This window comes from Amblyomma maculatum, chromosome 1 (assembly GCF_055883805.1).
Source record: "Amblyomma maculatum isolate TAMU_Amacu chromosome 1, ASM5588380v1, whole genome shotgun sequence".
Lineage (NCBI taxonomy): Eukaryota > Metazoa > Arthropoda > Arachnida > Ixodida > Ixodidae > Amblyomma > Amblyomma maculatum.
This window is the reverse complement of record NC_139344.1, coordinates 226,331,974-226,359,951: the sequence shown is the minus strand read 5'-3', so window position 1 is coordinate 226,359,951 and position 27,978 is coordinate 226,331,974. Positions and strand designations below refer to the sequence as shown.

The 27,978-nt window shown below is 43.2% G+C and overlaps 1 protein-coding gene across 2 annotated transcripts; it reads left to right on the top strand.

The window, feature by feature from the left end:
* Positions 1 to 527: 527 nt before the first annotated feature.
* Positions 528 to 27,949, top strand: LOC146205771 (inositol monophosphatase 2). 2 transcript variants are annotated; one of them, XM_084590447.1, is made up of 9 exons: positions 528 to 814; positions 898 to 1,031; positions 1,181 to 1,285; positions 1,382 to 1,427; positions 3,964 to 4,072; positions 17,941 to 18,046; positions 25,539 to 25,690; positions 26,623 to 26,672; positions 27,774 to 27,949. In XM_084590447.1, the coding sequence occupies exons 1-9, from the start codon at positions 746 to 748 to the stop codon at positions 27,801 to 27,803; spliced, it is 801 nt and encodes a 266-aa protein (XP_084446573.1). In that variant the 5' UTR covers positions 528 to 745; the 3' UTR covers positions 27,804 to 27,949. The 2 variants fall into 2 exon arrangements, with proteins under 2 accessions (XP_084446573.1, XP_084446572.1); XM_084590446.1 differs by having other exon boundaries at positions 530 to 814; positions 26,623 to 27,949.
* Positions 27,950 to 27,978: the final 29 nt, after the last annotated feature.

Here is a 27,978-nt window from a genome sequence, read left to right as displayed (position 1 = left end):
CCGTCTTCTTCGAAACGTACGTCTCTCCACAGTACATGAAGGTAACAAGTTCAACAACACGAAACACAGCGGGTATCGCCGACTGTAATGGCCAGCACAATCAGCAGACGAGATGGGTCCACGGAACTGGAGGTGCACGCAGACAAGTCTCTCGTCACACGAAGGGGCGAAGAGCCAGCAGGAATGAGATGCACAGAGTAAAAGAACCGCGACGAAAAATCGCGACTTTGGCCGATAAGCCAACACGCAGAGAATTCACAGCGCTAGACTACGCCGACGACCGACGCAGACGACTGTTCTAATTCAAAACGAGCGGAGTCGTAACGGCTACAGCGGTTCACGCGAGGACGGAGCAAGCTACGCTAGCTACGCAGCGCAGTCGGCGGCGCCGTCAGTGCGAGGGGAAAATTTAGGCGAGAGGGAAAAGTCCTCCTCCCAGCTTTTTCTTTTCTCCTTTCGGCCCCGCTTGGGAGAATTAGACGGGACGGAAGTGGCCCTGACTTTCCGCGGCCTAGAACTAGAATCGCTAGAGTGCCTACCTACATATGGTGGTTATCTACCGCGGCGCCCGAGGCACCCGGGGCACGGGGCATCGACATCAATCGGCGCCATCTACCATCAGCAGCATCGGCCCTAGTCGACCTCTTTCGTTGGTTTCGGTAGTTTCGTGTAGGAGTTTAATCGCATTATCTGCGTTACCGGGCTCATTGTACTTGCGTGCTGCAGCTAAGAAAACCATCCAGGCATGTCTGCTAATCACGACATTCAGCTATATTTTTCTAGAGCTTTGGAACTCGTTAAGGAAGCTGGAATGGTAAAGTACTTTCGTTATGCATGTATGTGAAAGTTGAATTGGGAGTAACTGGTGCGTTTTAATGTCTCAAATCTTTGTAACAGGTTGTGCGAAAGGCACTTGGCGAAGGAAAACAAGTTGACACAAAGTCGGAATTTAGTGATCTGGTTACGCAGTACGATAAGCAAGTTGAACAGCTGCTCATTGGTAAACTTCGAGAGCAGTTTCCTAATCACAAGTAAGCTTATATACGTACCGGTACAGGCTTCAGCAAATAGCGCGAGCGATAGTGGTTTTCATTAGATCTAACATTCAGAGTCACTGCAGATATAGCGTCCTCTCTCCACGCCCTCTTTTTTTTTTTTTTTTTTTTTTTCCTTTTCCAAGGTTCATCGGAGAGGAGTCTGCGGTTGCTGGTGTCAAAAACGAGCTTACCGATGATCCGACGTGGATCATTGATCCAATAGACGGGACCACAAATTTTGTGCATGGGTAATGTTTCATTTTATGCCACAATGCATGTAACAATATGTGCATTAAATGCAAGTGCGAACTCGATCTGTATCTTTTGTCATTCTCACCCTCCAGGTTTCCGGTTGTTGCAGTGTCTGTCGCACTTGCTGTTCAGAAAGAGGTGATGTCCAGTTATTAATCACGCTTCACAACTTTCGTTGCGCAGTCAAATCTTGTAGCGAAACTTTGTTTTACAGAGTGGCGGGGTTATTAACTTAACCCCCTGTGGAATTTGTTTACTGTCGCCGTTTGATAATTCTGAACTTGACTGCCGATGGATAGAATAAAGTATAATTGTTTTAAAAGCAGTAAATTATCAGCTATATCATAGTTCTTATTTTCATGTCATCAATTTGATGTCCCGTGACAACGGGCTGTTACGGTTATTTGCATTGATGGCGGTTATGCTGCATCAGAATACATAATGAATATCGAACCTTTTCTGCGTCATGCTGCCAAGGTACCTCTTTCAAACGTTTCTTTAAAATGCCTAGACGTAAAAAAAAAAAAAAAAAAAAAAAAATAGAAATTGCGCTTTAAGCAAATGGTTATGCAAGTTACTAGACAACAACACTACTGCATTTTGAGATCAATTAAAGTCCTGTAAAGTTTTATGCTGAAGGCTGTTTGATCTTGAACAAGTCTTTTAGGCTGATGAGTGAAAAAAAAAAGAAAGAATAAAACACTTTAAAGTCTAGAACATCTTTTGTATGGGTTATAGAAGTGTTCCTTGTGTTTAGGCATTGTTAGCTGATCACTGATCGATCGACATTCATTCACTTGTTTGCTTTCTGTCTCGCACCCTCAATCAATCCCTTTTCCTTGCCCACTGATTCAAGTTTTAGCACAGTTTTTTTATATTTTAGGGCTTATTTAAGTAATGCCATCACATTCTACTGCTGCCTATAGCAAAGGGCTCGAACTGTGGGGGCAACAGAGGCGAAATGCAAGGCGCCTGTGTGCTGTGTGATGTCAGTACATGTTGAAGAACCCCAGGTGCTCAGAATTATCTTCACCCGAAACTATGGTATCTCTCATAGCCTGAGTCACTTTTGGATGTTAATCCTCTTATGCCACAGCCAGTTCGCACATTTCAGTATGGGAGTTGTTGAGATGATGTAGTCTTAGGATATTTCTGAAGTTGTAAAGGGTCCAAGACATTAAAAAGCAATAGTATGAATAGAGCTCGTTGGGTGTGTGTATAGTGCAAAAAAAAAAAATAATAATAATATTAAATATAGGTTCCCTACAGCTGGGTGAGATGTGCATTTTGGAAGGTAAAATTAATGGTTACCTCATTTCTACTCTTCTGGCTGTAATTAAGTGGCTCTAGTTTGTGTAAGTAAGGCATTTCATGCCTTGATACCAGTAGGAAGCCATGCTTGTTAGTTATATAAATTGGTCCAAACTTATTTATTTCGCATTTCCTCCAGCACCGTGACTGCATAATTGCACGAGGGGATACATAAATACACACCAATTAGCTACACTTTATGAATTATTACTTGAAAAGACTCCTTCTCGGATATTCTTGAAATATAGCTTGTTTCCTTTTTCAACTGGCAAAGAAATACGTCCCACTTGAAGTACAAGTTTAGGAAAGTAAGAAATTAAAAGCAGGTTGCTCCTGTTTGGGCTGCAGATGTGGTACATTATAGCAATATTGGTGAAAGAATTCCGCACACAGTTCAAAATGACTTGTATTTACTAGAATCTAGGCTGGCCTCGAATATGAGCTGGCATCTAAACTTTGGAGGCCAGGAAAAGGAAATTCTTTATTCAATTGTGAGCCGACTGAAAAATGAGGAAACTGAGAAAGACATTACAAAACTCAAACAACATTTATTAGCCAAGACCATTGTGCTCACACCTTATGCACTTTCGAGCGCTGTTCATATTGTGCAGAGTGTGCAGGCTGTAGTTCATGGTAGAATGAAGCTTGATGGCCCATGGAATTTCTGCATGAAGTCAGAGCTCAAGTACTACTGTCTGCTATGGCTAGGAGTAGTAACGGCCACAGTGTTCTTCTGATGGTGTTGTATGGGGACTTCACCTTCTGTTAAACTTTTCTAGCTTCAATCAGTTGTCATCATGTATCATGAATTATACTTTTAAATCCCTGATTCTAAGCCTAATGTTCTTTAAAAAAACTGTCGGCTTAGATTCTAATAAGTTAGGTATATCTGCCAGCTGTGTATTGATGCCAATAACTCGGGCGTCTTCATGTCTTCAAAACTGTTTAGGCTTCTCTCACTGCATGTGTTCTTACCTTTGAGTACAATTTACTTTATTATAGACTATTTTGTGCAGGCAAACATTCCTTCATGGCCTATACAGTGCACATCATCATCTACCATCTCTTACAAAACTCCCAGGCCAATGCATGCACCTTTGGCAGGAGAGTGGTTACAGGCATTTATTGGTGAAACAGCTCTTCTTTATTTGTTCTCCTTTTTTTTTTTTGAGGCCATGAGTTATAGGGAAGTTCTTTCTTGATACGACAGAAATCACTGTGTCACTATGCAGCCACATACTATGGTTATGGGTGCCTTGGCCTGGGGCATTGTAACAAGTAATACCATATTTGTTTCAATGTTTCCTTTCTGCAATGCTGTGTGTGCTTTTATCAAAATGGCTGCACTTTCAACCCATTATAGGTTGCACTGGGCATTGTATACAATCCAGTACAGGAGAGGATGTACACGGCAATCAAAGGGCATGGTGCCTTTTGCAATGGCAGCAAGCTGAAAGTTTCTGGGCAAAAAGGTAAGAGTTCATTCCAACTGCTCATATGTGAATTGCCTTGCATAATCATAAAGCATATCAATGTCAAATATATACAGCTGTGATAATATTTAGCAATGTTATGAATTGTTACTTGGACTGTACAATTTCACATACAAGATGGCCATCGTAGCAGTAGATTTTAATTTAGCAATGTTTAAATATATGGTTTTTTGCAAAACTTCTTGCGATGGAATGACGAGTGAGGGAGTAGCTATTTCTCGTCTGGCTTGCTTGACCTCATTTTAGGCATTTGATGGAGTTAGGCATAGATGGCAACAGTTTTCCTGTTTGTTTTAAACTAGAATTAGGCAAACAAACAATACTAGCTTCTGCTGAAGTCATATGGCTTGTTTCTTAGTGGGGCAGTGCCCATAATTTACTGAGTGCATATGTCACAACCAGGCCAATTATGACTTTCCATTTCTGGAAATGTCTTGCTGGATCTTCAGAATGTGCCTTGCAGCTTTACACTTTGTTGTCCACATGCAGTCCATCAAGCCAAGCACACAGACAGCTCATGTTTTTTACACTGTTCAGCCAGCCAGATGCTGCAAATTGAAGCATGCTTATGTTTCTTCACTCGCTATGAATAATAATATTGCAAGATACCCCCTAAGTACTGCTTCTGTTTGGTGCTCTCTTTTACACCTTTAATAAACTGTAGAAATATTGATAGGAATTCAGCCAGCTAAAAACTGGACTAGGGTCAGTGCTTTAATAATGTCCCCGGTACAGCAAAGCTGTTTTATGTCGATGCATTAAAATGCAGGACTAATTTGTTGCAACACGACAAAAAATGTCATGAGGCACAAAAAAAATGGTTGACCCCTAGGAATCCAGTTGCATGTCTTGGTGCACTGGAAAGCAGTAAGCTCCTTGAAGGTGATAAGAATGCATGCACTAGTTTCTGTCTGTCTGCCTCTCTCTCTCTCTCTCTCTCTCTCTCTCTCTCTCTCTCTCTCTCTCTCTCTCTCTCTCTCTCTCTCTCTCTCTCTCTCTCTCTCTCTCTCTCTCTCTCTGTGTGTGTGTGTGTGTGTGTGTGTGTGTGTGTGTGTGTGTGTGTGTGTGTGTGTGTGTGTGTGTGTGTGTGTGTGTGTTTGTGTGTGTGTGTGTGTGTGTGCGTGTGTGCGTGCGTGTGCGCGCACGCGCACGTGTGGTAATAGTTTGTCAGCAGCTCTGTCACCACTGGGAATCGCTCGACATGGTTTATCTTATGGTAATCTAGGAAAACAAAGATACCACAATGACTTAAACAGCGCCATAATAACAACAGGATAGTAGGCTGTATGGTTCATTGATAAAGTTCGTTGGTCGAACTGCAAATGTCCTCGCGAAAAATGGCACTCCACATTTCATAAATGCTTAGGTCACGAATTTCGCAAATTTACAGTTTTTCAAGTAGCAGTTTAACTCTTCAAGGCAGTAGCATAGGCAAATGTTCTTGCTGCATTTGAAATTTTCTCTACCTTTGGCTTGCATGTAACTGCATCAAAGGCACACCTCGAATAGTTCGGAAGCTTCACGAGTGCACCAATTCTGGTTGCTAGCACAAGATGGGACCTTCTTGGCACTCTGAAATTTTTCCAATGGCTCTAGATGTTTGGTATGCAGACATCTAAGGGACCGTAAGAAAAAGCCATGAAAGTACAGAAAACTTTCTGTAAAGACATCAGCAGTGTCGCATTGCCAACATATGGTGTCCCTCTAAATTTTTTGGTTTGCAAATTGAAAAGCGTGCAAGGTAATGATGTTGATATTGAGGACGGCGAAAAAAGGATGAAGACAAAGAAGGAACACGAAAACAACAGGACAGGCGCCTTCTTTGTCTTTGCCCTTTTCGCGCCATCCTCAGAATCAACATCAGCTATAAACCAATTAGCCCAAACGAAAGTTCTTCTTGTGCAAGGTAAGAATGCAGCCGAACAGAAATGCAAAGCGTGCCAGGATCTCTAAATTCGCACATGCGAAGCAAAGATGTAAAGTGCACAACAACCTTGAGATGTTAGGAAGGGCATTCACAGTACTGGTTAAGCATTTTGTTCAAACAGTTAATACTGATATTTACCTCATCAGGAAATTAGCATTAGGCTAATTTTTGCATCTTGGGTTATTCACACACATTGCAGCGGCGATGGAGCAGCACCAACAGCCTCAACATAATCCATGCCATCCGTAAGCACACGACACATCGACATGGGTGCAGGGCATGCCACAGACATGGTGCCGATGAAAAATTGTGAATTCTTTTTTTACTTTCCAAAGTACTTTGAGCTGTGAGTGGTGCAGCAGTGGAGGGCTCCTGATTAAATTTAGGCAGCTTGAGGTTCTTTTATGTGCATTGGCATTGCATAGCACATGGCCAGCTCTGTATTTCATGCATATTGGACAGATGCACATACACACAGCAGTTGTTTCAGCAAATACAGTCGAACCCGGATATATCGAACTCGAAGGAGATTGTGAAATAGTTCGATATATTGTTGTGGGACGCTGTGCCCGCCTAGAGATAGACACAGAAGAACGGAGGGCACCAGGCAAACACCACTTTCCCCGGTGCTCTTTTTTTGTTCTCTAACCATCGTGCTGGCGCCGCGCGCTCGTCTCGCGCTCGTCCCGCGCCTCTTCTTTTTCTGGCGCCCCCCAGCGCTCCTCGGCGCGCGCCGTAGCAATATCGATAATTCGATATACAGAAATCGGCTTGAGATGCCACTTGCAATCATAAAAAATGATACTGTATTTGTCGCGTAGTCAACCAACTCGCATAATGAACCCACCTCCCACTTTTGCCCCCGCGAATTTGAAAGAAAAAAAAAGCGTTTGGTGGCATGTTCCTCCGTTTTGACCGTCACGTCCACAGCTCATTTATTGGCAGTGCGCTAAGATGCTACGCAGCGATACAGTGTTCTACACTGATAACGTCACGGCGTGTTTATCTTTTGACTGTACTTTTCATAGATCCTGCGGTGGCAGGGAGCGAACTCGGCAGAGTGCCGGTGATGGCTTGATTGCACAAGCTTGGTTCGATTCATCACGCCGCGTTTGGGGCGGGCGTAGTCCGCTGCCACAAAATCACTGGAAAGCGTGATAACTACAAATGCCGTTTGAAGTGAACAATGCTAAAAGTCTGTGTCATGATCGCAGCTGACCGCGCACTATAGATGTAAGAATAGACGACTCTCGCAAAACAAAAAAAGAACCTGTCGATAGCTTACGCTCTGCCGCACGTTCAGCACAAGCAAAGACGACTCCCGCAAAAGAAAAAAAAAAAAACAATTGGTGCTTCTTAACGTCCGCAACCGCCATAGCATACGCTACGCCACACGTTCAGCGGTGGTGCAGTGGTAAGACGCCCGACTACTGTGCCGGAGTTCCCGGGTTCGAACCCGACCGCGGCGGCTGCGTTTCGATGGAGGCGAAACGAAGTGGCGTCCGTGTGCTGTGCGATGTCAGCGCACGTTAAAGATCCCCAGGTGGTCGAAATTACTCCGTAGCCCTCCACTACGGCTCCTCTTTCTCTCTTTCCACTTTCATTCCCACCTTCCTCCCTTCCCTTACGGCGCGGTCGGGTGTCCACAGAGCAAGTGTGACAGTTACTGCGCCTTTCCCTTCCTGTGAACCAATTTTAACACGTTCAGCGCGACGGCAAAAATAAATGACTCCCGCAAAAAAAAAAAATAAAAATAGTCGTTGTCAGCCGCCGCGCGCAGAGCGTTCATGACACACAGTAGAGAAAGCATCTGCCACGGGCTGAGCTGGCTCGTCCGCACATGCATAGTGCATGCTGTTGCGAACAAAGGCCGGGAAACGAAGAGGAAGGGGAGAGATAAAGCTTGACAGAAGAGTGTGCACACGCTTGCGCTTCGCTTCATCGCGTTTTCCCCTCTCCTGAACACCATGGCTGCGTTGGTTCCCTCTCGTTCCTTCACGCACATGGCTTGCAAACGTCACGTGCTGGCGCGCGGCAGCGACCACAGCAGATGCGCGTGCCTTTGGTAGACCAGCCGTCACCTAACTGTGCCCTCTTATTTCTTCCATGCGTGGCTTGAAAATTTCACGCGGCAAACGGCAGAGGGTGATGCGATCATCTTTGGGGAAGGCGCACCGTCCAATGCGTGATGCGGAGTTCGATATATCGAACGACCAGTGAAATTGAGTTCGATATATGACTCGGCTTTCCTATACTTTTACATGGTATTTTCACGGGGATATTGCGTGAATTCGATATAACCAAAATTCGAAATATCCGGGTTCGACTGTATAGGCATTTTGATGCACACAGATGCACGCACACAGACGCACGCGCACACACACACACACACATCTCGTCTAGGCTGTGCGGACGACCATCTTCAGTATTTTTTTAAAGATCATGGCCTATTGTGTTATTATAACTAGCATTACTCCAACTTGTTTTTGGTGAAAAAAACTTTTTACGCCCATGGCCACCATCTTAAAGGGACACTAAAGAGAAAACTGAAGTGGGCTTGCATCGATAGAATGCCAATTCCTGATTACAAAAAATCCACTCTTACTGAAAACAGAGCTGTTATAAGGTAGTGAAGAGGAATAACAGAAATACAGGTATCGCCGCCACAGCCGAAACGCGCAACTACAAATCACGTGACGCGCTAGGGATCACGGAGGCTGACAAATGCAAATTACGTTGCCCGTTTGAATGCGGTCGTAGGTTTTTTCTCGAATATAATAACACACTTTTATCATACGTAAACGACGGCGAAAAGACAACGTAAACGTTGCAAGGCAAATACAAAAATATACTTGGAGGCTCCACAGAGTTTTGGTTACGTTTCGGCTCAGGCATTTCGTGCGCACTCGGATAGTTTGGACCTGCAGCGCCTGAATTACAAGCTTGGAGCAGCAGATGCGCCTTGATGGTTCCCATTTGAGCATTCGGAAGCACGAGCGAGCGAAATCCGCTGCCGCCGACACGCTCCTCCGTTCACACTTCTGCGCCAACATATCGCCGCTTCGACTGCGACCTGACCGCTCGACTGCAGCTAGGTACGCCACGAAAAGCATGCATATGCTAAGTACCGAAGGAAAAACGCATTATCATTCAATTGTTCACTAAATCATGGCACATCTGACCAACATACTGCGTCAACAAGACCTTCAGCGTGCTATTTGCAGGCGCTGTAAACAAAAGGGGCATACTTGCCGCTCATACCAAGGAGAGCGTCGATATATTGCGCTCGTCGCCCGGCGAAAAAAAGGGCCTCGGGTAAAAAGTAAAAACTAAAAATAACGAATCACCAGAAATACATTACAAAAGGTAAAAAAAAAATCGATTTGTAGAAAAAAAAAAAAGAAAACACCAGTAGCGGTTAGATTTGAACTCGCTACTGCTTGCTCCATAACGTTCAGCACTAACCGCTCGGCTATGCCGCGACCTTAGAAATATTCCTGCTTTTTATGTCATGGCCCCATACAATAAAGTGTTTCTGCTGCCGGTCTAAAAATTACAACTTCTTGACCATCGGCGCATGCTACCTGCTCTCACGTCTTGCAACTAATGTTCTGGATGCCTATGTGCACTATATTCTGCACTGGATGCATTTTAACATGTGGAATTTCACAGCGCTGGCAAATGTAGTGGCGCCGGCACTTCGGTCATGTTCTGCTACCGTGGACGTAATTTTCGCTGAACACGGAGCTGTAGCACAAACCTTGAAGGAAAAAAGTGCGACGAAGCTTCAAAACTGACAAGCGCAGAAGCGAGGACACTATTTTGCTGGTAACTAAATCTTATTTGTATGTAAACATGTCGGGAAGCGTTGCGATGACCAAGGGCTCAGTTTGTTTACACACAGTGCAAGAAGGAGCGCAAAAGCTTGAGAAACATGTAAAGTATTTTGCATCACAAGCGCTCTGTTTTTTTTTTCTTCCTTTATGGGCCCATCGCTCAGTAAATTACTCTCTCCATCGTTTTATTTATTTCGGCTGTGGCCGTCATTGCGAGTACGCTGTTGCCATGTTGGCCCGTGAGGGATGCGACGCCGCGGGCCGCGACGGCTCGCTAGCTATCACGGAGTCTCCGCTTACGTCATAGTGTGCGTCACTCAACTCCGTCTACATAGTCGGAGGGCACAGTTTGAATTCGACCGGCGGGAACAAGAAAAAAACCTCAACTTCTTATCGCAATACCTCAGCAATTATTCGATTTTTTGCTGCCGGATATGCGGCGACAGTGTCACCAAATGTAGTTTATTAGATTTTCATACCATCTTTGGATGTCTTTAGTGTCTCTTTAAGTAAAACCTAGTACAGTTGAACCTCGATGTAACAAACCTCAATGTAATCAGTGTAACGAAATGCGCGATGTAACGAAATTTTTTTATTTCCAGATTTCTGCCCCATTGAAAACCATGTATTTTTTTTTGCGATTTAATGAAGTAATTTTATACCGCACTCTCGACTTAACGAAGTCCTCGCACATCGCATGCATGTACCAGTGGCTACCTTGACAATCGAATGAGAACTAAAACTTCAGCCCTGACACACCGCATTTTACATCTGCCCTTTTGCACATCAGTTTTGCCAGCACTCTGGAATTTGCGAGCGAAACAAAATCCATTTAGTGCATACAAAACCCACGGTGTGGAAGTTTTAGGACGCGTCATGCCATGGCATAACTGGCCAGTCAAAACGAAAAAGCGCTAACCGGAAATACCTTATTTACTCGCGTAATGAATCCACTTTTGTTTTTGTTTTTTCAAGAAAAATCCACGCGAGTTTGAGGAGAGGGCTCAATATACGGGGAAAGTTGAGATTCTTTCTGCTGTGTCGCCCCGCTAACCGGAAATACCTTATTTACTCGCGTAATGAATCCACTTTTGTTTTTGTTTTTTCAAGAAAAATCCACGCGAGTTTGAGGAGAGGGCTCAATATACGGGGAAAGTTGAGATTCTTTCTGCTGTGTCGCGCCACAGCTACTAAAAAGACAATCCATCCAGGGAGCAGGAATAGAAGACCTTTATTGGTGACTGGTCAGTGCTTTTTAACCCATGACCTGGGAGAGGGGGGGGGGGGGGGAAGATGGCGAGTGCTGCTCATGCGCTGTTCGAGCTGGGAATGCCCATGCCAAGCCAGACACGGCCACCGCCTCCTTATCTGGCTAAATACGATATACCACTTTTTTTTTTCTTTTTTTTTTTTTTTTTTTTTTTACAAGTCGTCCATCCCAGCCATCAATCATCAAAGAAAGCATGCGGTCAGCCGCAATCATGACACCGGCTCTTTGCTTCATTCCCGACAAAAGGTGCTGCTATCACACGTTCCAATAATTTTGAGGTAACAGACGGCGCCCACTCCATCGCTGCGTGATAAAGCAGATAAAGCAAACATACTGAAAACCAAGCTTGCACAGTGGGACAAGCCGAGCAGGCCACTGCAGGCACTCCTCTCTAGGCAGGTTGAACCCCTCCTCCCCCCTCCCCTTTTACCCCACCAGCCCCACCACTAAAGCTAACAAGCTAACAATGACAGACACACCGGGCTGTTCTCGCTGCGCAGCACCTTCGCGTGCTGCCAAGAAATACACTGGACAGCGGTGGTGCAAAACAGAGGGACGCGCTGACGTTTTCTCTTTTTTTTTTTTAAGTTCTCGGCGGCAAAAGTCAGAGGTGGGCTCTTATGAAAGTAAATATGGTATGCGTATGTGAAGCCTGAACAAAGATTGCCGCACCCAAGGTAGCCGCGCCCGCGTGGGCGATACAGACATACGACTAGTTCACTATAATACGACAGCGTCCCCGGTAAAATCCCTAGATCAGATGATCTAGAGACTCATATTAACTCTCGTCTCCATTTGCAAACGTTGGATGATGATGATGATTATACCAATGGCGACATCTGGCGGCGGCTTTGAGTACTAGGCAATGTGCTCGCTCTTCGCGCAAGTGGAGAAAAATTGTGCTTTTGCATCTGTTTGTTATTACTCATTATGTGCTCCTGATATACAAACTAACTTCCAGTGCCCTTGTTACCACTATTATTGCTAGAATTTCATGCTTATTTCCTGAATTCATTATTTACGTGTTCCTAGCAGTGTTCCACGAACCTGTTACTTCATTTGGGTGGCTAAAACATAGCAACCTCAACATAACGAAATTCGCGATTGAACAAAATTTGCGGCTGCATGTAAGACTTCATTATATCGAAATTCCACTGTAACAAAAAATTTTTTAAAAATGAAGTTTTTGACGAGTAACTATCAAACTTCTTTTGTAAGTATAAAATGCATCATGCTTATGATGCGCTGCAAATTAGACCAACTATTACTTTTGTTTAAATATGAATCCTAGAAGAAGGTACGAAAAGGTGAAATTTTGACATTTTAATCAAATTTTTTTGTTCTCATAGTAGTCAGTTCCTATTTCTTCATGTTTTTTCAAAAGACAAAAAGAAAGTGCACAAAAATATTCTAGAAATCAAACAAAGTAAGGTGCATCTGCAAAAGAACTCAAAAGTCAAGAAAATTAGCTTTTTCAGGCATATTCTGTGGTAAATTGCATAATGAAGTGAACTACCCAGCATGCATCGCTTCATGCAAGCTCCCTATACCGCCTCCATGCCTGCGATCTATGTTACCTACCAACTCCTACATGCTTGAGGTATGCTTGTGATGTTTTGCCCACAATGCATCACCAACCCTTCTCCTCTACTTTTCACCTTGCACTTCCACCTTCTCCTCTTCTGGCGCTGCCTACCTCACTCTCCAGATGCCAAAGCAGTACCGTTCACAATGCTTGCAATAGGGTGCCCACCCAGGGAACCCCATCTCTGGTGCACTTAATCTTGGCCTTTATGTGTAAGACTCAGCAGCGATAAGGAGTCTCTCAAGATCCTAACATTGTCATTCACCAGGCTGTTCAGGTCATACATATTCTGGATGACCATGGCGAGTTGCGGGAGGCTGAGCAGAATCTTGTGTCCCAGGTTGGCTAGCGCCAGTTGTGATAGGGTAGCCCAGTATGTGCCTACCGGCTATGTCGACGTTGGCGCCAATGCCATTCTAAATTTGATATGGCATTTACTAACGGCAAGCTAGAAATTTCCATTTGCAACCAGGTGGCTAAGTGTAAACATTAACTGCTAGAAATAATTTCACTAGCCTACTAGTTAGCCCCTTGGCTCACTGTGTTTACCATATTTTCTGAGTGTGCTGCACCTGCATGTGATATCTTTGTTTCAGGTTAATGTCATATTTCTCATGTCACTAATAAGGAGGTGCTTTATGCCAAATAGTTGGTCTAGCAAATAATAGAAACAATGAGTAGGGTAGCAAGTTGTTCACCATTCTTGTGCGTATATATTTTGACAAAAGTAATGACATCAAATTTTGTTCACAGTTTGAAACACAATGTGCACCTTCAAAATAGAAATTATTTGCACGATCCTTCAGGTGCTTCTTTGAAAAGTCCCGCCATTTCGGTGCTATTTCCATCAATTGTGACACTTTGTACATAATTTCACACATCTCTACACAAAATTTATCACCTTGTTTTGTGCAGGAAAACTGACAAGTTGTTTTTCATTAGGCCAAAAGATAGTACTTAGCGGAAAATACTTCTCATCAAGAAAAACAATGATGGAAACAAAAAATGCCGTTTGAAAAGGTTCACCTTTTCTTCAGGATTCACCTTTTCTTGTGCTCACCAACACTAGTATAAGAGAGCCACAGAAGCCATCTAAGTACCTCACCTTCCGCCGCTATCCAAACCACTCTCCCTTTACCTGACGCACCTGGTTGGCAGATCTTGACAAGGACCGTTTGCGAGCCAATATGGCCTTCCTGTTCGTCAATATAGGTATTGCGCTTCTAAGTTAAAACTGCATATAAATATGTCCCCGTCTTTCTCCAAAATCTCAAAGCAACTAATTGTTAAATTCTGGTTCACCTTCTCTGAAACAAGCAGTAAACATACATGCCCTCTCTTGCTCTCCGGATATTTCCCATAATTTGAGCCAAGCCAAACTGATACACTGCAGACAGGCGAAACCAATTGCATTTTGTTTGCTGCTGGCATCTGGGTTCAGGCCAGAGTATTTCTTAAACTCTGAGTAATTTTTAAATTCTGCTTAATGGTCAATTGGATAAATTACACAAAATATTTATTACTTTAGGCCCAAGAATGCTTCATAAAGGGGAGCACAATAGTTTATTGAGGCTACCATATCCTAATGGAACTTGTCCTCAAGGTTTCTCCCTTATTCCTAATTATTTCCACCCACCAGGTTTGGCAGCCTTGAGACATTTTATTCCTAAAAAAAAAATCTATTTTAAAATTTGCCCTTTCCGTGGCTTCAGTTAGGTCACTTTTATGGGTATCATGCTGCATTTTTGGCGGCACAAACATTCCTCATACATTACTTCCTGCTTCTCGCTTAACTTACAAAATTTTGATGTTTTATTATGTCCTCAGACATGTTATGAAAGTACTGATCATTTACACTCACTACTTCAGCCAGTTAATGTGCGTACAAGTGTTTTTCTGGTAATGTTTATAATTTCATCAATGTATCATGCATAGCATTACCCTGGCCAAGGACTGAGCTTCTATTTCAGTTTGCTGTTTCCTCTGTTTTAAAATAGTTCCACATGGCATTTTGAAAAATGGTTTGTTGTGGTGGAGAGAGGGGACTAGAATTGGTCATGGCTATCAACTCAAAATTTCAGGAAAACCTCTGGAGTTGCCCTTTATGCTGTAGAGGAGGTTCAAAAACAGCTGATTCAGTTTTTTCTAGCAAACATATGTCACTGCACTTAGCACTATCTACACTACTATATTTCAGTGCTGTCAACATACTGCAAATTAATATTCTAGGGCCAATCCTCTTGAATATATTCCTTGATACTACAAAACGTCTCCATTCAACACATCTATTCATTATAGTTTTACATTTCTCCAGCCAGTTGTGTCGCAGCAGGACGAAATAACCTTCAGGCTAACATTGACTGCATTCATCAGCGGTTCCTGCACAGGCTTCTCTTCAACTCAGAGTAGATTTCCTGTGCTACATTTAGCCATTTGCCAGCCTTGATCATCTATGCCCCAAAAAGCACTAGCCCTGATGTACCTTGATTCTCTTCAGCTAGCTCTCGGTTTACCCATTCTAGAATTGTACTGTAGCTCCGTGTAAACGGTGTAGTTGACCATTCCACTGGAGTAGTACAATGTTGATCTACCTGAGCAGTTATAAAGTTTGCATAGATTATTAACTGCCGGTGATTCATCGTAGAAAGTGGCAGCACAATAGAAACAGGCATACAGGAGATGATACATAGACCACAGAACAAGCGCTGATTGTGGAAGGAAAGAACCCAATGTAGGAGAAATGGCATTAATTAATAACTTGGTGTGCGCTAGTCTGTGATTCGTTGTAGAAAGTGGCAGCGCCGAAGGAATAAGGACGAAAAAGAAGACAAGCACTTGCCCTGTCGTCGTTTATTTTGTGCCGCCACTTTCTACCATAAAATGTGCAGTCGGTCTCTTAGTGCCACACTATGGAGATGTGCAAGGTTAGCTGAAACCTGCATTACCTGTGATGACGTGTCACAACTGCATAGGTGTCGGACACATTTCTTCTAAGATGTGCACTTCCTTACCTTTTATTAGGAGCATACACAGCCTATGTTTACTTTCACCCGGCGCTGCTATCAGTTATACTTGACCAAAAGATTACAAGGTCTCTCCCTGCCTCATTATCTAGCTTACACTGGCCGACTCTGTCTCTCTACGCCTGCGTGTGAAAAGCGTAACATTTCATGTGTGCGAAAATAGCCAGGGCTGAAGACTCGCTACTATACTACCTTCAGAAGACCTCAGCACTTTGTTTCATCTCAACCCTTTTCCCTACTTTATATATGTTCTTTTCTATAGAGGTGCTGCAAGTTTCATGGTACCGTAAAACCTCGTTAATTCGACCCCTGTTTATTTGGGCATTCAGATAACTTGAACTAGAAACGCGATCCCAGCCGAGGCTCGTGTAAGCCAATGTAAGTCAAGTCGAACGCTTGTTAATTCAGACTGGCAGGTTCACGTGAGTTAATTCAGAAAGGGGATAACATTGAGGTATGAACTACAAAGCCAGCGACCGTCCAAAAAGTCTTCTCCACCCTTGAAAACATGTAACAGTAGTGCCCGCATACCTCAGTCATAATAAGGGAGTTGGAAAATTAACAGCGCACACAAGACAGGGACAAGAAAGACAACACCACAAGCATTGCCGCAGGAATTTACAAAGCGTTGTTCATCGTTATCTTCGGTAATACAATCACTAACAAATTTCAACAACCTGTCATGCGGGAGGGAATATAAAAGATCCTTGACATCAATACTAAAGGCAGACACTCTGTTTGGGTTGTAATGCCTGAGATAATCAACAGCGGCCAAAGAATTGAGAGTCTGATAAGGGTCCACCAAGGCAAGACTCTTCAGGTGCTTTAGTAGGAAGCCTGAGACAACATGTTGCCAAGTCGACTGTTCAGTGACAATAACACAGAATGGTGTGTCATCCTTATGTGTTTTGGCCGAAAAAAAGACCTCAAACTTTAAGCCTTCACTCTTTTTCACACTGGAGCATAAATGCTGCAGGTTCAGACGTGTCAAAAGATCCAAAGCAAGCTTGCTGCTTTACCTTGGCTGCTTTGACCTTACAGGTCTAAAATTGTCCATGATCGCATGTTCAGCCTTATCCTTGAATAACGCCTCGGGCAAAACAACAAGATACCCCTCTTTGTCCAAAACTACCACTCGCTGTTTGCTAGCTGTCAAAAATTCTACCAAGGGCTTGAAGCAACATTTGCTCTTTGTTCCAGCATCAGATCTTATCGTTGCATCAACACATTCCACAATGCACCTGGAACAATCTTCCACAGGAACTTGCCCCGAGATCGACCTTGCGGTCGAAAACTTTTCCATCAGCACTTTTGGTGTTGTCTTCCTTGTCCCTGTCTTATGTACGCTATTAATTTTCCAACATGCTTTACCAACTAGCTCGAATGTCAGTTTTACTATACTAAGGGAGCAATTACTCGGTGACAACCACACAAGCGCAGCCATGCGGCCCCTAAATATCTGATCAATACCTCAGGCATGCGCACTATGGCAGGCGCAATGGTGATTGGAAGACTCTCGTTGCCAAAATACAGCCTAGCACCATAATTTCAGTTTCACTTCTCTTAAGTTCATGCCATGCTTCCGCTATCATCGGGCAATCGCATCGGAGAGTCACGTCGTTTCAGACACTACTGTGTGCATCACTAGCCTCTTAGTTTTATTTTGGGCTGGTGTCATGTCATTGTAACGCCTATGCATATTTCTCTCTCTTGCTTCCACATGCTCTCTCCTTTCTTCGAGTATGCTGAACCTTTGCGTTTTGCGGATGCTTTACCACACAATATAAATTCACATGGTGAGGCATATCTTTAAAATGTGATATGGCCTTAGTCCAAGTTTTGCACTAACTTCATCTTTACTGTGCAGAGCCAACTAGTTGACAATATGCACTTTTCTGAATTGAATTAACACATTCACAACAGTTACATTTTATACCATGTCAAAAGAAGCATGTATGTTTAGGGCAATCCATGGTGAAAACTGCCATGAATCACAACTTAAGAAATAATGCAATGTGAAAAAGCATCTGAGAAAGATGGTAGCTCAGTGATTAAATGGTGTTACTACCAGTCTGGAAGGCACCGGTTCAATTCTGGCTGCTGCATTAAAGGTCGCCATTTTACATACATATTGTTGCTTAATTTGTTCTGTCTACATCTCTTGTTCTTTCTCTTCTCTCTCTCTCTCTCTATTTTTTTTTTCCAGAAATCTCAAAGGCCCTGATTATAAGTGAAGTTGGAAGCAGCAGGGAAGCTGGCCATATGCAGTTTGTTTTCAGGAACATGCATAACCTCATGAAGAAGGCACAGGGGTATGATTTGCTGCATGTACAGTAGTATTTATTATCTACTAAACTGCAGTAGAATCCAGATGTGATTGCGGCTGCAATGAATTTTGAGATAACATGAATTTGTTAAATTTTCTGGCCCAGGTACTTTGTGTACAGTGTGCAGAATTTCAGTTATCTGAACACACTTCCAGGCCACTGTGGATGATACAAACATAGGAGCGGTGATTGCACCCTTGAACACTAAGCAGTACCCTCAGATCATCGGCACCTTAATTGCTAGTTGCGCAGTGTGCACCGCGAGCAATGAGCGGGGGTGCGCAGCCTGCACATCACTGACTCTCTAATCACCAGTAGTGCGGTACGCACCACGAAAACATTTTAGAAGGCTGTGCATGGCCATAAGTAACTGCCCTTAGGCATGAACAGATTTGTGTGAATGAATTTGCTAAGCTTCAGCATACAGGTTTCATTCTTGTTTTGATTAATGAGAGCTTTGAGTGACAAGGATATTTTTTGCTACCCTTTCAAATTCGTATCATCGAACTTCTACTGCATATTGCTTGTTTTATTAAAGGCTTTTTATTCACAATGTGCACTTCAAGGTTGGTAAATTTTGATTGTTACTGTGGAATCCGTTTCACAAATAGTACCTGAATGTATGTGCATATATTTAAGTCATGGAGTGCATATAGACTGCTAAGTGCTCATTAGCATATTTTTTTCTGTATGAGTGTCTGTGTGAAGTTACTTTTTATGTGTGCTACATGTGGCGTTCCTTCACTTGGCTGACCTGTCAGCATATGAAGTGACTGACAGGAAGCATGTTTAGTGCAGTATCTAATGGAAGAGCTATACATACATGGCAAAACAAAAGAAAAAGAAAATATTATATGTATTATATGTATTATATGTTTATGTATAGTTCGTTTTTTTTCACAACACATCAGCACATCAATCAACATGCTTTCACCACTCTTTTCTATAGTCATTGGCATTGTCAGTGCAATTACTTTCATGACCTGTGGTAGCCATGCCTTAGCAACAATTCTAAGTGTTTTTGCTTTTTCTGGGAGGTGGAGGAATGTGATGGAATACACAGGGCTCAAGTTTCTATTAGTAGTGGCTGGTGCAAAATTTAAAACCAACAAGTTATTGAGAGTGTTTGTGCTAGTGGTGGCACTGTACTTCTTGATTAATGACAATTAGCAAGTCGAAGCACCTTTAGGACCTTTTATTTCTGTCAGCATGTTAAATTTGGAGCAAATAACTGCTCATGTATGCTTCATACAGATCCTTGGTTTAACTGTTCCTTGCTTACATTTGTAACTCCTTGCCCCATTTAATGGTTACTTGCTTTTTTTTTTAAATTACCTGAAATGATGCCGAGCTAGAACTCTAATTCTGGAAATTGAGCATTTGTAACTTGAAATGTAGCACCTTTGAGCTACATTGAAGAACTGAATGATGGGATTTTGGCAGCTTGGTCTGCACGATAGCAAAACATCCTCATAGATGCCATATTGTAGCGGATGAAATGGCTTTAATACTGGTGAAGGCTTTACGAGTGAAAGCTGATTGCAAGTGCCTCAGAGCCCAGATTGGTTTGCGCGCGTCTTCCTCCTCTTCTTCCTTCAACTCCAACTCCGCTAAGCAGCGTAACAATTTCTCCCGGAGCAGACTATTCTTATCCTCGAGAATCTAAGGCCGATCGATGATGGCAGCGTTTCAGGCAAGCCACATGAACAACTTGTGTTTTGTAGGAACGATGGTTATCCGCTGTGTCTTTGGCGACGACGTAATTCACGTCATTCATTTGGTCCAACGAAGGCGCCATCGTACTTGTACAGAAACTTCTCTTACAATCCTCACTTGCGGGTAGGTGTCCAAAGCCAGACAAAGTCTCCAGGAGAGTAAATCACTGCACGATGATGCAGGTCGTAGTAGCCTTTCGTGCGGCTTTGAGAGGCCAGTGTGCATAAGCGGGCTGTACGATGGGCTTCTTCGGCACGGCATAGTATCTGGGCAACCGACGCGTTGTCGGTTTGGGAAAATGGGAAGATGATATTGTGGAAAACGCGGGGAGTTCTGGCATACAACAAATAGAAGGGAGAATACCCCGTAACCTCATGCTTTGCCTTGTTGTAAGCGTACATGACATACGGTAGCACTGCGTCTCAGTTGGAATGGTCAGACGAGGCGCACATGGATAACATGGTTGTCAGGGTGCAGTTGATGCGCTCGGTGAGACCGCTAGTCTGCGGGTGACACGGTGTGGCGTGTTGGTAATCTGATCCACATAGCCGGAGCATTTCTTTCACGACATCAGCAGTAAATTGCCATCCACGATCACTTATTATAACATGTGGTGGGCCATGGCAAAAAATAACAGAGTATAGAAGGAATGACGAAATATCAGCAGCCTTTTCGGTAACGAGAGCAGCAGTTTCCACGTATCTGGTGAGATAGTCTACGCAGACAATAACCCAGCAGCAGCCCTCTAAAGTCTTTGGAAAAGGACCAAGCAGGTCATTCCAACCTTTTCAAAAGGTGGTGCAGGTGGTCTGACATGCTGCAAAGGACTGGCAGGCGTCGTAATGTGTGCTTTAAGTCATTGGCATTGTTCACATGTTGCAACATACTGCTTGGTTGTCTTATGCGACCAATAAAAATGCTGGTGAATTTGTTGCAGGGTACGAGAAAAGCCTAGATGTCCAAATGTGGTGTTATCATGCATAGCGTGCAATACTTGGGTGCGGAGACTTTTCGGGACGACCAAAAGCAGGGTAGCACCGTTGACTGAGTAGTTCTTCTTGAACAAAATATCATCTGTGATGGTAAATGGCTTTGAATCTGCTCCCCCTTCTGCCTCTTCTATAAGAGGCTGCAGTGACAGATTGCTGCATTCTGCTCGTCTAAATGTCACCATACTGGAAACGTCGAAGCGAACAAGGCTAAACACCCTTCGAAACCGTCTTCATCGTTGACTGAAGTTGGCAATGGGTGGCGTGACAAGCAGTCTGCATTACTGTGATGGCCACTTTTGTATGTGACACCAAAGTTATACTCTTGTAGGTGTAATGCCCAGCGCGCCAGACGACTAGATGGATTGCTGAGTCCGATGAGCCAGCATAGAGAATGATGGTTGGTAAGATAGTGTAGTGGCGTCCATATAGGTATGGTCAGAACTTGTGCACAGCGAACACAACTGCGAAGCACCCCAATTTATTTACTGTGTAGTTGCGCTCACATTTTGTTAACATGCAGCTGGCATAGGCAACAACTTACTCAGCACTATGCAGCTGGACAAGCACCGCCCCAAGATCGACGCAACTTGCATCTGTGTATATCTCTGTCATAGCTGAAGGGTCAAAGTGACTGTTTTCGTAAAAGGATATTCAGTGCTTCACTATAGGCGATAGAATGTATGTAGAATGTAGATGATAGAATGTATCTGCTCTTCTTAATCTGGCAAGTAATTTCTTATACGCATGCGCTCTCGTTCACTGATTGGTGTACCAATGTGGGATGAAACTGTTTCAATAAAATTAGTTGGAGTCAGCGCCCATCCTGTGTTTTCTTCCAGTGTCCGTGTCTTTGTGTAGCGCTGAATATCTTTTTACGAAAACATGCTTCACCAACTAGCTTAGCAACATGTTTTGTTAGGCCAAAGTGGCATAGGAGTAGTGCTGAGGTTGGAGAAGACTTTAGCAGGTTGGAAGAGGATTCGTACTTGGGGATCCACACTAATTGCGAATTTTTTATGCAGGAGAGAAGTAAGGGGGTGGGCAATTTGGGGGGGGGGGGGGGGTGCAAAGCCAGCAATGAAGCGACAAAAATAAAAAAAGAGTCCGAGGAAGCTTCGAAGGGTGAGGGGAGTTTCGAAGTCTCGTACTGCAGTGACCTTCTGTGAATCCTGCCTGATACCGTCCTTGTTAACAAAAAAGCCAATAACTAGAGTCCGTCGGTCTCCAAAATGGCACTTCTTTGAGTTCAAAATGAGTACCGCTTTGCCGATGCATTCAAGAACAATATGGAGTCTCTCATTGTGCTCTTAGAAGGTCTTGCCGAAAATGATGACATCATCCAGATAGCACATACATATTTTTTAGGCTATGGAGGATAGTGTCCATAAATCGCTCGAATGTCATCAGGTTAAATTTGTACAAACCATCTGGTGTTACGAAAGTAGTCTTGTCATGGTTGGATGGATGCAGAGGAATTTGCCAATAGCCAGATCGCAAATCAACGGAGAAGGAATATGACGCTGAATGCAGACAGTCGAGTGCATTGTCAATGCAAGGTGACGGGTATACGTTGTTTTTTTTTTTATCGCATTTAAACGACGGTAGTCTACGCAGAATCACCAAGAATTGCTTTTCTTTCGCACTAGGGTCACAGGTGCGGCCCACAGGCTGGAAGATTCTCGCGTGATTCCTTTCTGCACCATTTCATCCACCTGTTCTTGAATTATCTTGCGTTCTGCCGGGGAAGCTCCGTAAGGTTTTTGGCGAACAGGGGATGTATTTCCTGTGTTAATTTTATGCTGTAGTCGAGAGGCTAGGAAATGGCTACCCGATTCGTTGGAAGCAAAATCGAACACTCGGGCATAAATGGTCAAAACGTCTTGCAGTGTACGGCGGTCACTGGACAGGAGTGGTTTGTTGACCATACACTCAAGCTCAGCAGAATATTCCAACTTCCCTTTCGCAGCTCCTCTGCAATCAGAAATAGTTCTAGTGGTGTGGGTCACATGGTTCTCAAATCTCGCGAGTGCCAAACTAGAAGGAATATGAACAGGCTCTTCTGGCACGTTGACAGTCCTGAGGTGTACGCAGCCATCCACTGTGTCCACAGCGGCGCGTGGCATCACTCCGTTCGAGACATCTGCTCGACGACTATTACTGTTTGCCCACGACATGTGTTGATGATTTCACAGGCAAAAATGTTGCAGTCATCACAGGCAGCAGCAGAGCTTCCCTCGGGGAGAGAACTCCTTCATGACACTGGGACATGTTATCCACTAATGCGGGGATAACGTTCGGCTTCAAAGAAATTTCATCGGCACTGAAGTCTAGAGTAGCACCACACTCGCGCAAAAAGTCAACACCCAAGATCATGTCATGCGTGGCATGTCTCAACACAATAAGTTCTGTTCTGTAGCACTCATCACCAAGCCCAACAGAAGCTGAGCACAGGCCAACCGGATCTAAAGTTTCACCCCGCACCTCCACCAAATGTTGCGGATGAAATGGTTTAAATACAGGTAAAGGCTTTATGAATGAAAGCTGATTGCAAGAGCCTCAGAGCCCAGATCGGTCTGCACGCGTCTTCCTCCTCTTCTTCCTTCAACTCCAACTCCTCTAAGCAGCATAACAATGTCTTCAAGCTACTACCAGAGTTCTTCAGTAGTAGTATTACCCCATGGCTTTCTTAAAGTTCATTTTTATTCACCTGCTTGAAGCTGTTTTCTCTACATTTAACTGTTTTATCTTGGTTAGCTGATATCAATGTAATAACAGCAGAAATACTTGTGTTTCTTTTACAATAATGTACCTAGTCTTTCATGCAGAGAATTCAGAGTTTGAATATTTATGAGGCACATCCAGTGTATATATCTACTATTGAAATGCTGGTGTGTGACATCTGCAAACAATGTGCCTAAATACAATTACAGTAACTACTTGGAGCTGCAGCCAATGCTTAGTGGCACGAGCTGCTGCATGTGTGAAGGGAATGACTCCTACATTCCCACTTTTACTGCTGAGAATTAAAAAATAAAACAAAAAACACAGTACTAGTGCGTCTCTTCGTCTCCATACCCACAGTGCCTTTTTGGCAGCGTGCCAAAATGCTGCGCAGCCAGCGATACCATCCCAGTGCATATGTATCTTTTGAAGTAAGCTCTTGCAGTAAGGGGGGTGGGGGGGGAGGCAAACTTGGCACAGTGTCAGGGCCCTTGACTGGTAAGCTAGCAGCTACTCGCTGGCTGGTCCGGTTGCACAAGCGTGCTGGTTTTCAGTACATGCCGCGATTGACCCCGTGGGCGCTGTCCACTGCTACAAAATCATTGGAACACGTGTAGCAGCCAACGCCTTTTGAAGCAAAAAATGGTGTCATGATCGTGGCTGACCGCGCGTTTTCGTTGGTGACTGATGGGTGGGAGGGTGGACAGCTCTCGCAAAAAAAAAAAAAATAAATAAAGTTTTTTCTCGCATAATGAACCCTACCCCAAAACTGTCATCAATTTTTCTTGAAAAAGATGGGTTCATTACTCAAGTAAATACGGTATTTATGTCATGCATAGCTTGAAGCATGCAGGAAGGAAAAACTGAACTTATATTTACGATTGTGTTAATACAAATTTTAATTACAGCTGGGGAAGTCCGAACTGCTGATCTAGTTGGAGTGTTTAGTAACTGTGTAGGTAGGAGTGTGGTGTTGAAGGTAGGGGTGTAAGGTAGACATGCATAATGCATTGTCACGCACAGTTGATCATTCATCTATATAAGGCAAGCAAGCAGCATGATTGACACATCAGTGGCACCAAGCTTTTGTAGAAAGCGCATTATGTTACTCTGCTGCCACTCGTGACTACTACATCATGTAGTTCTTGCATACCTGGCCTCAGTTACAGTTTTGGTTTCAGTTCCGCCTTTACTTGAAATAATATATTTCGAGCCGCCAACGATGCAGAAATGTCTTCCTTTACAGGCTTAAGTGAACGTAAATTTGCGGTTAGTGAATATCGCTTGTTACATTGAAAAAGTGCACAGAAGCAGGCAGGTAAACGCAGCAGGAGCAGCCAACGTACACTTCGGGAAACTTCCAGCGGATGGCGCGGTCATCCCATTTGCACCCCATAGTTATACTGATTTAAAATGCACTGCACTAACGTTGTGCTGGCTAATAAATATTGATGTAATAATAATGTGAATATTCCCATAATAACATAATATTTCAGCGCAATCAGCAAATTTATGAAGGGGCTGTATTCTGTTGTGCAGTGAGCTGATGCGTTTCGGCTGTTTAGCTTTGGGTGCATAGCCACAAAAAGTTGTCCACGAATACAGTCAGCATGGTGCTTTACCATGACATAATGAGTGGTGTCAATATGTTCTGGTCAGTTAATGTGGCCTTTGCACCTTCTTTCTCGTCCCTTTCCTCCTCTCACTCATTCATGTTACACCAACATAGACAATGCAGGATTGGAAAACAAGGCCTTGAAAGCTGCACTGAAACATTTTTTCATGGCTTCAGGCACACGTTCCTACCAACTGTTACTGCATTGACACCATGTGCACGTGATTCTTATTTTGCGCTTGCCAGTGTGGCTTTGTCAACATTATCCAAATGAACTCTATGAACTCACAAACAAACAAGCAAGGGCATTTTATGGATTTATTGCATTGCATTTTTTTTTATTTTTTTTATTCTTGTAGCAGCTTGATTATTTGTTAATTCTGAACCACAGACCATTCCTTTCTCCCATTTTCCTTTTTTTTTTTTGTACTAGGTTGCGTTGCATGGGTTCTGCAGCATTAGACATGTGTTCCGTGGCAAGTGGTGAAGCTGATGCCATGTATGAATTTGGAATTCATGTTTGGGATATCGCTGCTGCAGCTCTAATTGTTGCTGAGGCTGGAGGTGTTGTCATGGACACTCAGGGTAAGTTATGAGATGAGATTTGGCAGGAAAATTATTGGCTTGCATGCATGCTCAAACTGTAAAGAGATATTAATTCATGTTATAACTTTTCTATTCAGGCAGCATTTTCTTCTAGGAATTCACTTTCTTGTCTCTCACATAATTGGTTGTCAATGCTTGGTAAAAATGCACGTGCAGAATTATGACACGCCTTACATAAAACTAATGTGCTGGTGGCAACCAAGAGCCACCACCGCCGCGAAGCCACGCTGCGACGTCAGTGGCTCAGTGGTTAGGGCACTTGACTACAAGCCAGAGGACACAGGTTCTATCCTGCATCCTAGTGCTTGACGGCCGAATTTCATTGGAGGGAAAATGCAAGGTGTCTATATACTATGCAATGTCAGTGCATATTACAGAAGCTCAGGTGGTCAAAATTTCCTGAGCTCTCCACTACGGCACTTCTCGTAGTGATACCGTTGTGGGATGTTAAACTCCACGCTCTGGGAAGCTATGCCATACCATACCACCCTCTTTTATTTATTGCTTGGTAGGCCTTAGGTGTCAAAACCATGCTGATAACAAGTAAAATAAAATGCATGTGCTGTATGTTTGTTTCTTTTCTTAGCTGTGTTCTGTAAAAAAAGTATGGTTTTAATTTAAACTATATGTATTGATAGTCAAAAGTATTTGAATACATTCCATTCACTTAGCAAACAACATTTAATTATTCATATTTGCCTCATAACCAAAAATTTTGTATTTGCACACCTCTCATTTTTCGCATTTAAAAGGTAGCTGTTTCTTTAGCTGTGCATGATATGGAAAGTTTTACTGTTGCACACACACTGTTAAGTTGTCACTGTTTCCAAGCAGGGCTGTGGCTTTCTAGGGCTGCTTTTAGTTGCATAGAACCATAAGCATGACTATTGTTATGTGTGGTTATGTTCCAGGTGGACCTTTGAACTTGATGCACCGAAGAGTCCTCTGTGCAAGCTCGCAGGTACTAGCAAATGCTGTCAGCCAAATTTTGGACCATGTCCAGCTAGAAAGTGACTAACTTCACTTTAACAATTTCGTGTTGTGATAAATTGATGAGAATGTTAGTTCCACTTTTGTTATGCTAGAAGCATCCAAGCATGCTTGTGTACAGTCATCATCAGGGGTGTGAATTTTAAAGGTAGAATTACTCAAGGGCAGATTTCTTTGGCTGGAATTAGAGTACACTAAGCATTTTGTTCTGAATGAACAAATGTTATGCATTCAAATAGCAGACGAATGCAACTGTCAGTGAATGTGAAATACTGTAAAACCTCGTTACAAGAGACACTCAAGGGACCTGACGTAAGCAAGGTCTCTTGTAACCAAAAATTCTAAAATCATTGTGTTGATCAGTTTACTGCACATCAGTACATAAATGCATTCACACGCATTAACAGGAAATTGTTCAGGAAAGCTTAAAGAAGTTATTCATACTAGTATATGTATTTTTGTGAGTGCAGAGTATTGCTTCCCAAATTCTGGCACTCTTACATGCTCGTCACCCTCAGATGCTTACAGGCTCGTCCCCCTCAGATGATTCACAAAGAGAAAGACATCAGGATTCTAAGCTTTCATCTTGTGATCAAATTTTAACAGTGAGGAGTTAAAAATGCTGGATGTCATTCATGCATTTTGATTTGCTTCGTAGGTAACAGTAATGCGATGCCGTTTGACTTTCCAATCATGGGGAAGCACTCCTCAGTTCCTGACATACACAACAAAAAGGACACTGATATGGAACAGAATTTAGCTAAGGGAATCTGAAGTGCATCATGTACGAGTTGGTACGTTCCAGATGCATTGCATGAGCACACCGGGGTTTTGTTTCTTCTAAATAGTGAATTTACTCCACGGACCTGAAAAAGTTGTCCTTAGTAACCGAGTGTCTCTTGTAACCATGTCTCTTGTATGCAATGTTGTTAACATGGCAGACATAGGAAAACCAACCAAACCATTTTCAAATGTCTCTTATAACAGAGTGTCTTTTGTAACAGTGCCTCTTATAACGAGATTTAACTGTATATGGAGTTAATTAATGGAGTGAACTGTGCTTACCTTACAGCAATTCCTGAAGAATACTGATGCTTCTTGAGTGTAACTTTTCAGCAGGAGTGAACGCTTCCTAATGTTGTTCTATATTTACCTCTCTCTTTGTGCTATAGTGTTGTTTGCCTGTGCTGTTATTTGAAGTCTTCTAAATGATGAAACGTTTAAATTCAATAAAAGTTTGTTTCATGCAACACACCTTGACGTCTGTCTTTTCTGCA

Excerpts from the sequence above, each read along its gene's own strand:
- LOC146205771 (XM_084590446.1), top strand. The coding sequence starts at position 746 with ATGTCTGCTAATCACGACATTCAGCTATATTTTTCTAGAGCTTTGGAA. Across the intron at positions 815-897 it reads TCGTTAAGGAAGCTGGAATG|GTTGTGCGAAAGGCACTTGG; the intron begins GTAAAGTACTTT and ends TCTTTGTAACAG. Across the intron at positions 18,047-25,538 it reads CTCATGAAGAAGGCACAGGG|GTTGCGTTGCATGGGTTCTG; the intron begins GTATGATTTGCT and ends TTTTTGTACTAG.